The sequence below is a fragment of the Salmo salar genome, chromosome 13 (genome assembly GCF_965601325.2).
Source record: "Salmo salar chromosome 13, fSalSal1, whole genome shotgun sequence".
Lineage (NCBI taxonomy): Eukaryota > Metazoa > Chordata > Actinopteri > Salmoniformes > Salmonidae > Salmo > Salmo salar.
Genome location: NC_138303.1, coordinates 97890001 through 97907134, shown reverse-complemented (window position 1 = coordinate 97907134; position 17134 = coordinate 97890001). Strand labels below are relative to the sequence as shown.

Below are 17134 nucleotides of genomic sequence, written 5' to 3'. Positions count from 1 at the left end.
ACAAGCCCAGATAATCAGTTAATTAGCTTAGCTGTGGGGTTTAAATAGGCCTTAGGCCTCCCAGGACTCCATGCAAGGCTTTCTCAGTATGAGATTCCCATTGGTTCTCCATGCAAGGCTTTCTCAGTATGAGATTCCCACTGGTTCTCCATGCAAGGCTTTCTCAGTATGAGATTCCCATTGGTTCTCCATGCAAGGCTTTCTCAGTATGAGATTCCCATTGGTTCTCCATGCAAGGCTTTCTCAGTATGAGATTCCCATTGGTTCTCCATGCAAGGCTTTCTCAAGCTTGCAGTTGGCTGACATTTTAAGGCTCCTATATAGAGGAAGTGAACACTAAAGCCTTCTTGGAAATAGTTTCCTTCCCACCACAGAATCCATAGAATCAACTTATCAAACATTTGGAATGGTACACCCAACATGGCCGCCATCCCGACCCACATCAGCAAGGATTAATTTATGCTTTGCCAGACTAGATTAAAACATGGACAGAGATTTGATTTGTCTCCTTTTCTTTCTTTGCTCACTTTTCTTTTCTCCTCTCCCTCCAGAACGAGTATATGAAAGATGACTTCCTGATAAAGATTGAGACGTGGCACAAACCTGACATGGGAACTCTAGAAAACGTGCATGACTTGGATGGTCCTACGTGGAAGACAGTGGAGGTGATTCCCATCGACATTGCAGACAAAGATGTGGTGGCCCATGGGGTGAGTGGACGTACGCACACACACACTAGTTGAATACGTGGAACACTATTTGAATAAATGGATCATTCCTCTATTGCGCATCAGACCTGACATCACTGTATTGGCTAAAGCAGTGAGTTTTTAACCACTCAGCCATGTTAGATCAGTGACATCAAGATGGCTCTTTTCCCAAGTGGTAAAGTAGTCTGTCCCCTGTCCCAGGCACTGATGGTTACACTCAATTCTTCATTGCTGCGACTTGCTAGTTGAGATTTCTGATCATGTTAGGCTGCGTTTCATTTTATTTTTTATGGTTGTTTGATCACGGGGGAGACACTAGTATTATCTGCAGTTTTCGGTTTGGCTATTTGTTTCAAGTGTGTTAGTCTATAAATAAATCTCTTTGCCAAAATCGTCATCTCTCCCATGTCTTATTCGACTAGTAGTTGTTCTGAAATGTTCATTGCTTGCCTACATTTTACTCCCTCCTCTATGTTTAATATAACACATGCATTATTCATTTTGGTTGCCTATCCTGACGTGAAGTTTGTTCTATAGAAAGTATTTGACTCTGATGTGTGCCACAAAGTATGACTCTAGCCACAAAATTAAGGAAATTAGAGGGGGGGGGGGGGGTTCGGCAAGGCCATTTTCTTGCCTGCCGAAATCCCCCCACTGACATACTGCTGTGCCATATTGTACAGGACCTAACGTAACAGCTTAATTAGCGTAGATCAGGAGATTTCTGCTAGTAGACTCGACCCTGTGTAGTAGTGATGGATACAGTTACATATCGCAATATCATTTTTGGGCCAATCTATATTTGACTCAAAGTATCGATTTGTACATAAAAAAAAAAAAAATGTTTACTCTACCTAGAGTTAGCTAGCACTAGTAGGCTGTACCTACGCCAAAACTCCAGTATTTTTCATCTATAGCTAGTTCTCCATCTTCTTTTTAAATAGTGAGCCAACATGTTTCAGCACTTTTATTTCCCTGACTGACCAAAACTCGAGTGGTGGGTCTTTCAGAGAGGTGCCCTCTGTTGGTGCACAGCGCTCACATCTGATTCAGTACATCAATAGTTGCGGTCCGAACACCTTAGACACACCCTATCCCCTCAGCCCTCAAATGAAGTGGACACTTCTGATGACGTACCATCACGTCTGACGAGTATACACTTGCAGGGCGAGGGAGGAAGGAATGATTTTTAAATGGACCACCCTTGGCCGGAAATTCGTCACTCGATCATCCTGTGATGATTGTGTTTTAAGCCACTGGTAGATTGTGGGTGCTTATATGCGCTACAGTAAATTATGAGTGCATGTCTACTTATATTAAATATATCATTATTAATATAGGCCTATTGTATGATAGCTAATAATTGAATGATCTAACTAACGTTAGCCTGCCTACTGTATGATAGCTAGCAAATGAATTAGCTAACTAACGTTAGCCTGCCTAGCTGGAACTTCTGAAGAAGGAAAATGTTTTATTTCTACAATTTCCAAAAGATAACCAAACAAAAACATAATTACTTTTTACGTAGTAGCAAAATTTCGAACTTATTGCATTTGGTTTTTATGACACTTGTATGTTGACTTCTCCATTGAAGTTTTTGATGACTTTTCTTAGCGGATGTACAATCGTCGCAAATTGAATTATGGGGAGTTTCAGGCCCGGAGTGAACATAATTGTACACTCGCAAAGCCGACTAAAAACGAGGGCTGAGGGGCTTACGTTGCAAACTTCCCTTGCTTGGCTAATCATTTGGACCACCCTCCAAGATGGCGACAGGGATTCCCCCAAGGGCATAAGGTGAGGTTAAGTGGACGAGGGTGTGTCTTTTTAAGTGTTTGGACCGCAGCCAATGACTAGAACAAAATGGATGGGTGTCCCCAAGCACTGGAGCTGAGAAACCATGCTCTTCTCTGTCTGTAGTCAGGCTGTAGTGTTTGTCTCATGTACAATACTGACTGACCACTCAGCCGGTACTGTACCAGGACTACAGTGCAGTGGCTCCTGTACTCTAATAACATGAGTGGATCAGTGGTAGGGCCACGCCTTAATCTGAGGGGCCATCTGCTGCAGGAACACACACACAGGTCTGACGGATACAAATAGGAACAAGGGGAGAGCCTGTGTGTGGTTGTGTGTGCACCTGCCATCATGCTGCTCCAATAGCTTTCCTGCATCATAAGGGCATGGCGTTGATCTCTGTTCCCCAGAGCATCATATCATCCACTCTTCTGATTCTACACACAATATATGAAAATCAAGAAATATGGAGCGGCTTCATTCCAGATACTATTAACTCAATGAACATTAGTATATATACAACTCCATGTCATTAGTTTCCCTGTGTGTGTGTTCTCTCCTGCAGGACTATAATGGGACTGTACTGTGTATATATATTGTTGTCAGTATCAGGGTTTCTATTAGGAACATTTTGCGCCGGACAAGTGACCTTGAGATTTTTATTTATTGGACATTTGAGAAATGTATCAGTCATCCATATGCATTGGGTGCGTACCCATTAAGCCATCCACTCACAGTCAGCGCCATCAATAAACAAGGGATATTGGCGAAATGAGCCTCATTTACATGTCCTTAAAAACAGCCTATAACTAATTACAGAAACACTATTCCTTGTTTTGATCTGTAGCATATGCAACATTTTATAGCCTATTTCGTTTTTTTACTTTCCTAAAACAATAATTGTCCAACTCACGGTTCAGCTGTCGGAGATTTGAGCACTAAATAGGCCTATATTAATGCCATAACAAAGGGCTTAAATACTTATTGGCTCAAGACATTTGAGCTTTTAATTTTTTTGTAATTTGTAACAATTTCAAAAACATAATTCCACTTTATGGGACATTGTTTGTAGGCCAGTAATTTTCTTTTTTCAATTTAATAAATTTTAAACTCAGGCTGTAACACAACAAAATGTGGGAAAAGTCGAGGGGTGTGAATACTTTCTGAAGGCCCTGGGCATACTGTATTAGCTCAGATACCTCATACCCATGCACGTTCATTCAGTACTGGTACTCCTTGTATATAGCCTCATTATTGTTGGATTAAAAATTGTTACTATTTCCTTTTTTTATTTAGCAAATATTTTTCTTACTTTTCAACTGCTACACCTGTTGTATTTGGCACATGTGACCAATAAATGTGTATTTGAGTAGCCAATCTGACAAGTATAAAGAAATGAATGTCGGTGTCGTAGCATACCGCAGGCATATTTCTATCTCTCTGGGACTAAGCGTAAGCTTCTCTTCCTTTTATGTACACTACATTACCAAATAGTATGTGGACACCTCGTCGAACATCTCATTCCAAAATCATGGGCATTAATATGGAGTTGGTCCCCCCTTTGCTGCTATAACAGCCTCCACTCTTCTGGGAAGGCTTTCCACTAGATGTTGGAACATTGCTGCGGGAACTTGCTTCCATTCGGCCACAAGAGCATTAGTGAGGTCGGGCACTGATGTTGGGTGATAAGGCCTGGATCGCAGTCAGTGTTCCAATTCATCCCAAAGGTGTTTGATGGGCTTAAGGTCAGGGCTCTGTGCAGGACAGTCAAGTTCTTCCACACTGATCTTGACAAACCATTTCTGTATGGACCTCGCTTTGTGCACGGGGGCATTGTCATGCTGAAACAGGAAAGGGCCTTCCCCAAACTATTGCCACAAAATTAGAAGCTGTAGTGTTAAGGTTTCCCTTCACTGGAACTAAGGGGCGTAGCCTGAACCATGAAAAACAGCCCAAGACCATTATTCCTCCTCCACCACCAAACTTTACAGTTGGCACTATGCATTTGGGCAGGTAGCGTTCTCCTGGCATCCACCAAACCCAGATTCGGCCGGCAGACTGCTAGATGGTGACGTGTGATTAATCACTCCAGAGAACGCGTTTCCACTGAGTCCAATGGCGGCAGGCTTTACACCGCTCCAGCCGACACTTGGAATTGCGCATGGTGATCTTAGGCTTGTGTGTGACCTTAGGCAGCTGCTCGGCCATGGAAACCCATTTCATGAAGCTCTCGACGAACAGTTCTTGTGCTGACGTTGCTTCCAGAGGCAGTTTGGAACTCGGTACTGAGTGTTCCAACCGAGGACAGACGATTTTTACGAGCTATGTGCTTCAGCACTCGGCGGTCCCGTTTTGTGAGCTTGTGTAGCCTACCACTTCGCAGCTGAGCTGCTGTTGCTCCTAGACGTTTTCACTTCACAATAACAGCATTTACAGTTGACCCGGGGCAGCTCTAGCAGGGCAGAAATTTGAAGTACTGACTTGTTGGAAAGGTGGAATCCTATGACGGTGCCACTTTTAAAGTCACCGAGCACTTCAGTAAAGCCATTCTACTGCCAATGTTTGTCTATGGAGATTGCATGGCTGTGTGCTCGATTTTATACACCGGTCAGCAACTGGTGTGGCTGAAATAGCTAAATCCACTAATTTGAAGGGGTGTCCACATACTTTTGTGTGTGTGTATACACTACCGTTCAAAAGTTTGGAGTCACTTAGAAATGTCCTTGTTTTTGAAACAAAATCGTCCATTTAAAATAACATCAAATTGATCTGAAATACAGTGTAGACATTGTTAATGTTGTAAATGACTATTGTAGCTGGAAACGGCAGATTTTTAATGGAATATCTACATAGGTCGATTATCAGCAACCATCACTCCTGTGTTCCAATGGCACGTTGTGATAGCTAATCCAAGTTTATCATAAACGGCTAATTGATCATTAGAAAACCCTTTTGCAATTATGTTAGCACAGCTTAAAACTGTGTGCTGACTAAAGAAGCAATAAAACTGTCCTTCTTTAGTCTATTTGATTATCTGGAGCATCAGCATTTGGGAGTTCGATTACAGGCTCAAAATGGCCAGAAACAAATAACTTTGTTCTGAAACTCATCAATCTATTCTTGTTCAGAGAAATGAAGGCTATTCCAGTGCGAGAAATTGCCAAGAAACTGAAGATCTCGTACAACGCTGTGTACTACTCCCTTCACAGAACAGTGCAAACTGGCTCTAACCAGAATAGAAAGAGGAGTGGGAGGCCCCGGTGCACTGAGCAAGAGGACAAGTGCATTAGAGTGTCTAGTTTGAGAAACAGATGCCTCACAAGTCCTCAACTGGCAACTTCATTAAACAGTACCTGCAAAACACCAGTCTCAACGTCAACAGTGAAGAGGCGACTCCGGGATGCTGGCCTTCTAGGCAGAGTTCCTCTGTCCAGTGTCTGTGTTCTTTTGCCAATCGTAATCATTTCTTTTTATTGGCCAGTCTTGAGATATGGCTTTTTCTTTGCAACTCTGCATAGAAGGCCAGTCTCTTCACTGTTGACGTTGAGACTGATTGACAGACATATCTTTCTATTCATATGAGAGAGTAGCAGCAGCGTATGTGAAGAGTGTGACAGCTGAGCACATCGTCTCTCCATCTGTGACAACAGGATAGCTGTTTTCCAAGCAATCGTATTTTAAAATGTTATACAATCGGAAAACAGTTCTCTTTCTCACGGAGCATTTTCTTCCCCCCAGAAAAGGAGAGAGCGAGAGTGGCTCGCTTGACACAGCTGCAGGCCCCAGCGAAACAGGGGCAGGCAGTCAAACACTTTCAGTACAGGATTCATGAGGATAATGTACTTTACTGTTTGACCAAATCATGGTTTTAGCCTCTTAAAAAAGAGGATGTTTTTAATGAGGTGAATGAGTGCAGCCTGCACTGATGCGACCAATATAGTTGTAGTCTTGAGCCCTGCCTTGTAGGCTTTTCACTGTAGGCATACTCTCCAACTTTCGGTTTACTTCAATGAAAAAGGCCTTCATCTTCGCAATCAATAATAGCCTAGGCCAAGGCTCCTGTCTTGCTTTCGCTCTCTCCTCAGCAGAACGGCAGCCCCGGACAATTTGGCCGGCTACAATTATATTTATTGACTTTCCATTTATTTTATCTGCCAAAATCTGGAAATTACCGGAAACCCTGGTCAGTATGCATGTGTAATGCATTTTCTTTCCTACATGACTATAATGGGTTGTAATGTGTATATTCGCTGAGTGTACAAAACATTAAGAATGCCTTCCAAATATTGAGTTGTAACACCCCCTTCGCGCTCAGAACAGCCTCAATTTGTCAGGGCATAGCATACAAGGTGCCAAAAACATTCCACAGGGACGCTGCCCATACTGACTGCAATGCTTCCCACAGTTGTGTCAAGTTGGCTGGATGTCCTTTGGTCCACCACCCATCCTTGATATCCACGGGAAACTGTTGAGCGTGAAAAACCAAGCAGCATTGCAGTTCTTGACACAAACCAGTGCGCCTGGCACCTACTACCATACCCTGTTTAAAGAGGCTTAAATCTTTTGTCTTGCCCATTCACCCTCTGAATGGCACACATACACTATCCTTCTTCAACCTGTCTCCTCCCCTTCATCTACACTGATTGAAGTGGATTTAACAAGTGACGTCAATAAGGGATCATAGCTTTCACCTGGTCAGTCTATGTTATGGAAAGAGCAGGTTGTCGTTGTGTAAGGTATGTTTTGTTTTTTACTCCAGGATTATAAAGCAGAGGAGGATCCTGCGCTGTTCAAATCTACAAAGACAGGCAGAGGACCGCTCTCACCTGAATGGAAGGTACAGGATTTGACCTACTGTCACCATTTATATCCCGTCTTGTCTGTGATAGCTATTCATATTGACATTTGACCTCATTAGAAGAGGGATAACACACACACTACCATGCTTCTCTCGTTTGAGGTGCTGGAGGTTAATGCCCCAAAATCAACATTGTATAAAATAAAAATACATTTGGCCTCATCCCTCCTGTGTTTCTCCTATGACAGAACGATCTGATGAACAAGACGGACTGTCCTAAGATGTGTGCCTACAAACTGGTCACTGTCAAGTTCAAGTGGTGGGGCCTGCAGACCAAAGTAGAGAACTTTATCCAGAAGGTACAATACTTGTATCTCTTTCTCGCTTTATCCTTTTCACATTTAGGGCCCCTAATGAGAAAACAGACTGATACCTAATATTATTGTTCTCTGGTCTCTCCATCTCTCTCCTCCCCCATCTTCCCTCCTTCAGCAAGAGAAGCGTATTTTCACTAACTTCCATCGCCAGTTGTTCTGTTGGATTGACAACTGGGTGGAGCTGACCATGGCAGACATCCGACGAATGGAGGAAGAGACCAAGAAAGAGCTGGAAGAGGTAACACACACAATTAATGTCTGCCATTTTTTCATAGGTTTTAGACTTGTGCCTTAAAGATTGTTTTTTGTGGTGCGTAGATAGGGACAGTTGATGAGGATGAAAAGGTCACTAACACATGATTCCAGAGGCATTGAGGGACCACAATAAACAAATCACCAATCTAGGACTGACTGTGACCCTCACTAACCCCTATGGCCTTAACCTTTGACCCTCCTATGAAGCTCTCTGATTGGTCCAGCTGACAGTTCTACTCTGCTGCCTTTAGATGCGTGAGAAGGGCACCGTTAGAGGAACCTCGGCAACGGAAGAGTAACCCCGCCCCTGTAGGTCAAAGGTCAGAGACAGGCTGAGTAAGTTCCCCAACAGGACACAGGAAATGACATCATCGTGGTGTCGGAGACTCATCCTGTACCTGCTCTCATCTCTCTCTATCCCCCCCATTAGTTTGTTGCTCATCACGTTTTTCTCCCTTTTTCCAGCTGCATGTTGCCTGTCTAATGAAACAATCTGCTTTTGGTTCAGTCTGTCGTTCGTCTGTGGTGGTTTTGGAGCTCTACCTGCATGTGGCACTCTCAATCGGTTTGTTCTTTCCATCCTGTCTCTCTGCAGTTCTGCTCCTGCTGCATGACTTCTTATCCTCCTTACCTCTTTCAAACCTTTTTTTGTCCACTTGCTGTCTTATTAACATGGTGTGATCTGTTTGTGTGTATATGTGTGGTTCCAGGTGTTGGGGCAGCGCTCCTATCCTGTTGCTCTGCCATCTTTCTGCATGTATCATGTTGCCTACAGATGGAATTATCTGTCATGTGGAAAGAGGATTGCTGTGATGTGACTGCTAGTAAAGGGGAAACATTATTCTCTATTTCATGAACTAAACATTGGCCATTAGTTCACAATGTAAGTTTAGCTGTTGCTACATTATATGTACCAGGCAATGGCCGTTTGATGCAAAGAAAGAATATGTTCACTCCTCTCCTACAGACACACATTTTGTCCTTCACTGTGTGACTGTGACTATAATCTGTTTACTTTCTCCGTCCTTCCTCCGCCAGCTGCGTAGTTCAGGTCAGGTTCGAGGCATGAGTGCGGCTCACGAGCAGTGAGGTCGACCAACCAAACCCTTCCATGATGATGATGTCACCAAGAAGAGGAAGTCAGCTGCTCTACTTCCTGTCTCCCATGATTCATAGAGGGGTTTGTCCTGATTGGTCAATAGTAGTGTACCAACCCCCAATTACACGCCTCCTATTCACGTAGAAAAACAAAAGCAGTTGTGCATTTAAAAAACAAATGAAGGGAAAAAAACAATTTGCACAGAAAGTACATTTAAATTGCCTCTAACTATAATTGTTAATTATGAGACGGGCTTCATTTGTATCCAGACACCCAAAGTCAAGCCTTTTAATCAGACTAGAATGTTATAATTTCCCCCTAAATTGGAATAGGATCACTTATTGGACCAATTTTGTTTTATGTATTTTGTTCCCTGTTGGATACTGTATCTCATGTCTAGTTGGCTTCATCCTTGTTTCGGTCTCCTCCCTCGAGACTAAGATCTGTATAAACCCATATCCGAGGTGTAGTGGTCTGCAGACTTGAAATAAGTCCAAAATGGCACCCTATTCCATATAGTGCACTACTTCTGGCCAGAGGGCTGGGTCTGAATAGGGTGCCATTTGGGAAGTCGATTTAGCACTTCAACCCCTGTCCGTCTCTGACAGGTGGCTGGGGGATGGTTTTAGTTTTTTGGATTTGACCCTGTCCAGGCCTGTTGCCATCTCTGGTAGAACATGGTTGAGTGGTTTGACATACATGTATAGGATTCCTGCCCTGACTGATTTTGTTGCTGTTTGTTGCATTGCTGTCCTTTGATCTGGTGTGTGTTCCTTTTTAATGTGTTATGGTTTTAAACATTTCCTCCATTGTTTGCCCCAAGAGTGTTGGCTGAGTTCATACATTTCAGAGCTGCTAGATCAGCTGTCGCTTGTACCTGTAGTTCAGGTGTCATTCTACTCGGATGATGGAGAATAGATGGAATTAAACCCTCCTTTTGCTTTCCGCTTACCTGTAGTCACGTCGCTAATGACTTCAGGGCTAGAATTTGGTGGCGTTTAAATACTTAAAGTATTTGATAGACACCCAGGTCTGCTGCACCGTTACCTGTTAAGAGGGACAGAAATACATCGTCCCTGTGACTGATGGGACTACCAGGCTAGTTCTACTACTGTCCTCTTTCATATTCACGGTTATAAAACATGGTCAGGTCTACTCCAGAGGAGTGTTTCCCAAACTCTTTCCCAGGGCCCCCTGGTGGGGGGCAGGACCGTGTTTGGGGAAAACCCTGTTCTAGATGACCTATCTCCAGTACTGTAATTATATATAGTAGGGAGCTGGCTCAAATGGCACCCTGTTCCCTATATGTAGTGCACTACTTTTGACAGCAATATATAGTAGATGGGGTGTTGAGGTTCAGAATAGGTTGTATTACACTTGGAAAGTTTGTCAGATCAGTGGGCAGTCCAGACACTGCTCTGACAGGTTAGCTTTTCCCCTGCTAATGGCGAAGGTTGGAGAAAGTAATGTTCCTAGAGCTGTGACTTAGGTAAAATGTTCTGCTTTCAGCCATACTGTAGTTATTACCCCTGTGAATGTAGTGTGTCTATGGGATAATGCATGTCTTAGTATGCAAAGAAAATATTTTTGTGTGGATAGTCACACATTCTCCATCAGCGCAACCATGTAGCTACCTGCTGCAGCATTAACAGATAAGGATATTTGATGAAGTATCTCTACTTAAACTAACTGAAAATTGATAGTTTATTCCCGTTATATTGTTTTACATTTTGATCTCCAGGATCATGAAGCCTTGGAGTGAGATACTGTTAAAATGTGAAACGGATAAGTTGTATTTTTTTTCTTTTGTCCATTGTGTTTCTATTTTTTGGGATGTTTTGTTTTTTAGATTTTAGCCGTTCCTGTTGGGTCGAACAGCTGCAGCCACACAGGCAGCCCAATTGATCTTTGTTTCCCTCCACATCCCATCGGCTCTTTTTCAGAGCTGGTCAAAAGATGAATTGGGCTGCCTATGTCGATGCAGCCAATGTGACCCATAACTGTCGCAGGTGATGATCAGTCTTTCTAGAAGTACCAGTGATGTGAGCCAGGGTTAGAAAGGCCTAATGGAGTATCGCTTAACTCAGTCCTGGGGGTCCCCAGAGGTGCCCCTTTTTCATTCCAGCCCAACACTGATTCAACTAGTTTTCACCAAGCTACTGATTACTTTAATCAGGTGTGTTAGTGATGAGCTGGAACAAACGGTGCACCCCCCAGGAATGGATTGAGAAACACTGGCCATCAGAGTCCATTGTATCTGTATGGTCATCATGCCTAAGCACATTTCATTTGAAAAAAATATTAACAATGCATATAAATGTATATTTTCTGATCATGAGGTGAAATTAGTAGTGAATGTAAAATGTTAATATTTCTGTTTTTCACAGCTTCTGGGCTGTGGCAAGGTCTAGACAATAACAGAATATCTATTAAAATTTAACACAAAACTCCACCCAGCGCTGTGCTATTGATTTGACATCACATTGGATTGTGGTTCATCTACTACTGAATATACAGTTAATAGCCTACTCGGTATTTTCAGAGACACATTGATTCAAGACAAACTGATTTGTTCATTTTATATATAAATGACATTCCAGTGTTTTTGTTTTCCATTTTCTAGCAAAAGAGAGAATGGGTATAAATTGATGGCACTCCAGATTGTCGACCTCTTCGTTCTCAGCACCTCAAAAGGAGTCCACTGACAGCCTCTAGAGAGGGTCCATCTGTCCGTGGGTTTGGGGGGGTCAAACTGTTCAACGTTCCTGCCCTGTCGTCCACGTCTTGTTTAAAAATGATAAACTAAACCTACAACCCAAAGCATATAGAGACCGTTATTAGTCAGTCTCAGTGCCCCCGCCTGTAAACATGTCTACTAGTTTCGGCTCTATTCAATATCGCTGTAGCGTTACAGATTAAGGTCAATTCCGATTAAACCGACATGCGTTATTTTTTTGACCATCGTTTGCAGTCTCCGCTAAAAGATTTCCACATAACGGAATAATTTGGATAACATTAGCTTCGCCCTCATGTGGTTGCTAGCAAGCAGGCTAGGTATCAAACTGCCAATCCAATAGGGGCTGGAAGCTATAGTGAGCTTTAATTGGTTAATAGCGTTGCGAGATCACAGAATTTGATCCAGCCATGTCCAAGCTCCCTCGCCCATTCCCTCCGTTGTTTCATCGCCCCAAAGATGTTATGTGGAAATGCACTAACTCGGGAACATGGCCTTTAAAATGTCCGTGATAGACTGAATAGAGCCCTTAGTTTGCCTCCAGTTAGAAATACACTATTTTAGAGCGTGACCCTGATGTGTCTGATACGTCTCCTCTCGCTGCATGGTTTAGGTCTATCTGTAGCTAGCAGGTCAAATGCCATAGCAACAGAGCCACGTTTTTGGTATATAGTTATACATAGGGTGGGGTTTAAGACACAACGGCCATGTTAGAGAAGATCTAAACTGTGACTGATCTAATAATGAGTCATATTTGTAGATCAGTCAGTCGGTTTGATGCTCTCGAACACTGCCATTGACCATTTCGGTTAGTGAAATGAATTGCGGGAGATGCAACCTGAAGAGACAATGAAGGACTATTTCAAAAACATTTCCCATCTTCATTGCAAATCAGACACGTTTGGATATCTTAACTTTGGGTTTCAGCCATTGTCAGAGAGAACTGTTTCCACAGCATTTAACACTAGCACCTCTGAACAAACAGGTTGTATAACTATCGGTTTGTCTGGTTTCTCTCCTACAGTGTTAAAACAAACCATCCACTGTGGTCATTTAACTAAACCAGGCAAGCTATATATACTTTGCACTGACATAGAATGCAAATACATTACTTACAGTATACTGTATGTATTTTCAGATTCAGGTATTCCAATAACTACAGAGGGGGTTTCAAACAAAAAAAACTGGAGATGAAAAGAAAGGGGGAGTTTGGGATTGAAAGGCATGGACTGGTGGGGAGCAGGGTGGTGAACTGGTGTCCAGTCTCCCCAGAGGGGTATGGTTCAATGAGTCAGCCAGCTAACTTTGATAACCAGAAATAACTTGATTTCCAGGTTCATTAAGAAAGCTAAACATCTGCGGTTTTGGTTGAGTCAATTAGACCAAGCTCATCTTTAAAAAATATATCAATATTTAGGCCAGTTAGCTGGCTAACTCCTTGATCCTACGTTGTAGTATACAAGTTAGCTGGCTAACTCCTTGATCCTACGTTGTAGTATACAAGTTAGCTGGCTAACTCCTTGATCCTACGTTGTAGTATACAAGTTAGCTGGCTAACTCCTTGATCCTACGTTGTAGTATACTTGTCTGTAAACTGACCTATTAAGTCACTGGTTGCCCAGAGAGGAGTGCAGACAACTCGTTTCCAAGGTTGCTGGCTAAAAGTCAAGGCCTAAAATCAGCACTGGAGTTGTGCACTTCTGAAACAAACAATTCAGAAGGTGTTCAGAGTTGGGACCGCGTTCAGCTTTCCTTGCGTGTACAATACGCCAAGAACCCTCTTTGTTCAGCTGTCCTCGTTTTCATACAGTAAGTTAAGCACCATTTGTTCTTATGAGCAGAAGAGTGTCACTGACCACGGTGTACCTGTTTGGGCTGCCAGGTCAGGCTCGGGAAGTGAGGAGCAGATATTCTCATCTGTCACCATGGAAGCAACAGAAGCCGGGGAAAATGTTGCTTAGTTCTCATTTCATTGACGTTCAGTCAAGGAGTTGTTGCTGTGGTAGTTGATCTGTCATCTGCGAACTATGTACAATCATTTATTATAGTAGGTCTGAAATTGCTTATTTCATATGTTGCTCTAGTATGTTTGAAGAGCTTCTCTGACATTATCACATAACAAACCAGAAATATCTGTGGTTCCTTGCTGACAGAGAGCAGTGATGGTTCTCACGGTGAGAAAGGGAGTCCTGTGTTATATAAAGTGACACCCAGAGTGAGGGATATGTGGAGAGGGAAGGGAAGGGGATGAAGTGAGACTGTTGGTGGCAGGCAACACCTCCATTGAGAGGAGCAGGGGGAGAAGGCTCTGTGTGGGGGGGGCAGTTAGATGAGGTATAATAGTGATAGTTCGGTATGACAATATTGATTGAAGGGTGATGGTGATTGCTGGTCAGAACTTCAGGCTCTTCAGCGAATCAGCTCTCTTCCTCAGAAGATCTCCCAGCTCCTGCAGCGAGCCAAGATAACTATTCTGAACCTTGTCCATGGCTGCTCTGGTGAATCCACACTCCTCCTGGGAGAAAGAGGGTAGAGGTACAGATAGGGAGACAGACAAAGATGTAAGGAAAGGGGGAGAGTAAGAAGAGAAAGAACCATGCTTTGAATGAAAGAAACAAAATCAGTAATCGTACACACAGCTACCCACCCAGACCTACCAACCTGTGTCTGTGCTTGTCCCACCCCCAGGGTGAGTGCTGCTAGTTTGAGGGCCGTTAGGCTGGCCTCCTGCCCCTTCACGTGATCCAGAGCCTGGGTCACAACGCCCTGTAGGCTGCCTGTCCACTCCTGGAAGCCACTCAGCACCACTGGCTACAGGGACAGAGGAAGGGGGCTAAGAATTATTTGCGAATGGGGATGGTATCAGAAGGGTTGTATGCGGACAAGGGGAGGATGAGGCGGTAGTGAGTGTGTACCATGGCTGTGCTGAGGATGAGGCGGTAGTGAGTGTGTACCATGGCTGTCCTGAGGATGAGGCGGTAGTGAGTGTGTACCATGGCTGTGCTGAGGATGAGGCGGTAGTGAGTGTGTACCATGGCTGTGCTGAGGATGAGGAGGTAGTGAGTGTGTACCATGGCTGTGCTGAGGATGAGGCGGTAGTGAGTGTGTACCATGGCTGTGCTGAGGATGAGGCGGTAGTGAGTGTGTACCATGGCTGTCCTGAGGATGAGGCGGTAGTGAGTGTGTACCATGGCTGTGCTGAGGATGAGGAGGTAGTGAGTGTGTACCATGGCTGTGCTGAGGATGAGGAGGTAGTGAGTGTGTACCATGGCTGTGCTGAGGATGAGGCGGTAGTGAGTGTGTACCATGGCTGTGCTGAGGATGAGGAGGTAGTGAGTGTGTACCATGGCTGTGCTGAGGATGAGGCGGTAGTGAGTGTGTACCATGGCTGTGCTGAGGATGAGGCGGTAGTGAGTGTGTACCATGGCTGTGCTGAGGATGAGGCGGTAGTGAGTGTGTACCATGGCTGTGCTGAGGATGAGGAGGTAGTGAGTGTGTACCATGGCTGTGCTGAGGATGAGGCGGTAGTGAGTGTGTACCATGGCTGTGCTGAGGATGAGGCGGTAGTGAGTGTGTACCATGGCTGTGCTGAGGATGAGGCGGTAGTGAGTGTGTACCATGGCTGTGCTGAGGATGAGGAGGTAGTGAGTGTGTACCATGGCTGTGCTGCTGTCCTTCTTCTTCTTCTTCTTCTTCTGTAGGCTGGACTTGAGCGGTCGCAGGACGCTGGCAGAGTAACTGGCCACCCACAGCACCACACACACAGTCTGACCAGGAGACATCACCATGTATTACACACACACACACACACAGTCTGACCAGGAGACATCACCATGTATTACACACACACACACAGTCTGACCAGGAGACATCACCATGTATTACACACACACACACACACACAGTCTGACCAGGAGACATCACCATGTATTACACACACAGTCTGACCAGGAGACATCACCATGTATTACACACACACACACACACACACACACACACACACACACACACACACACACAGTCTGACCAGGAGACATCACCATGTATTACACACACACACACACACACATACACTGACCAGGAGACATCACCATGTATTACACACACACACAGTCTGACCAGGAGACATCACCATGTATTACACACACACACACACACACACACAGTCTGACCAGGAGACATCACCATGTATTACACACACAGTCTGACCAGGAGACATCACCATGTATTACACACACACACACACACACACACACACACACACACACACACACACACAGTCTGACCAGGAGACATCACCATGTATTACACACACACACAGTCTGACCAGGAGACATCACCATGTATTACACACACACACACACACACACAGTCTGACCAGGAGACATCACCATGTATTACACACACACACACACACACAGTCTGACCAGGAGACATCACCATGTATTACACACACACACACACAGTCTGACCAGGAGACATCACCATGTATTACACACACACACACACACACACACACACACACACACAGTCTGACCAGGAGACATCACCATGTATTACACACACACACACACAGTCTGACCAGGAGACATCACCATGTATTACACACACACACACACACACACACACACACACACACACAGTCTGACCAGGAGACATCACCATGTATTACACACACACACACACACACACACAGTCTGACCAGGAGACATCACCATGTATTACACACACACACAGTCTGACCAGGAGACATCACCATGTATTACACACACACACAGTCTGACCAGGAGACATCACCATGTATTACACACACACACACACACACACACACACACACACACACACACACACACACACAGTCTGACCAGGAGACATCACCATGTATTACACACACACACACACACACACACACACACAGTCTGACCAGGAGACATCACCATGTATCACACACACACACACACACACACACACACACACACACACAGTCTGGCCAGGAGACATCACCATGTATTACACACACACACACACACACACACACACACACACACACACACACACACACACACACACACACACACACAGTCTGACCAGGAGACATCACCATGTATTACACACACACACAGTCTGACCAGGAGACATCACCATGTATTACACACACACACACACACACACACACACACACACACACAGTCTGACCAGGAGACATCACCATGTATTACACACACACACACACACACACACACACACAGTCTGACCAGGAGACATCACCATGTATTACACACACACACACACACACACACACACACACACACAGTCTGACCAGGAGACATCACCATGTATTACACACACACACACACACACACA

At 44.3% G+C, this 17134-nt stretch overlaps 2 protein-coding genes across 5 annotated transcripts in view; one reads left to right on the top strand and one right to left on the bottom strand.

Annotated features, from left to right (window-relative positions):
- Window positions 1–11488, top strand: part of LOC106568278 (phosphatidylinositol transfer protein beta isoform) — a 36517-nt gene extending 25029 nt beyond the window's left edge. Inside the window, exons 6-10 of the mRNA XM_045692463.2 lie at window positions 552–710; window positions 7267–7344; window positions 7554–7664; window positions 7798–7920; window positions 8976–11488. Of these exons, the coding sequence (XP_045548419.1) occupies window positions 552–710; window positions 7267–7344; window positions 7554–7664; window positions 7798–7920; window positions 8976–9026 (522 nt within the window). The 3' untranslated portion in view covers window positions 9027–11488. The remainder of the gene's footprint in view (window positions 1–551; window positions 711–7266; window positions 7345–7553; window positions 7665–7797; window positions 7921–8975) is intronic.
- Window positions 11489–11601: 113 nt separating this feature from the next.
- The window catches only part of LOC106568276 (N-alpha-acetyltransferase 25, NatB auxiliary subunit), a 31005-nt gene continuing 25472 nt past the window's right edge, over window positions 11602–17134 (bottom strand). For all 4 annotated transcript variants that reach the window (XM_014138458.3, XM_045692458.2, XM_045692459.2 and 1 more), the window contains 3 exons: window positions 15427–15537; window positions 14432–14581; window positions 11602–14285 (listed from right to left, as the gene is read on the bottom strand). In XM_014138458.3, coding sequence (XP_013993933.3) covers window positions 14163–14285; window positions 14432–14581; window positions 15427–15537 — 384 coding nt within the window. In that variant the 3' untranslated portion in view covers window positions 11602–14162. The remainder of the gene's footprint in view (window positions 14286–14431; window positions 14582–15426; window positions 15538–17134) is intronic.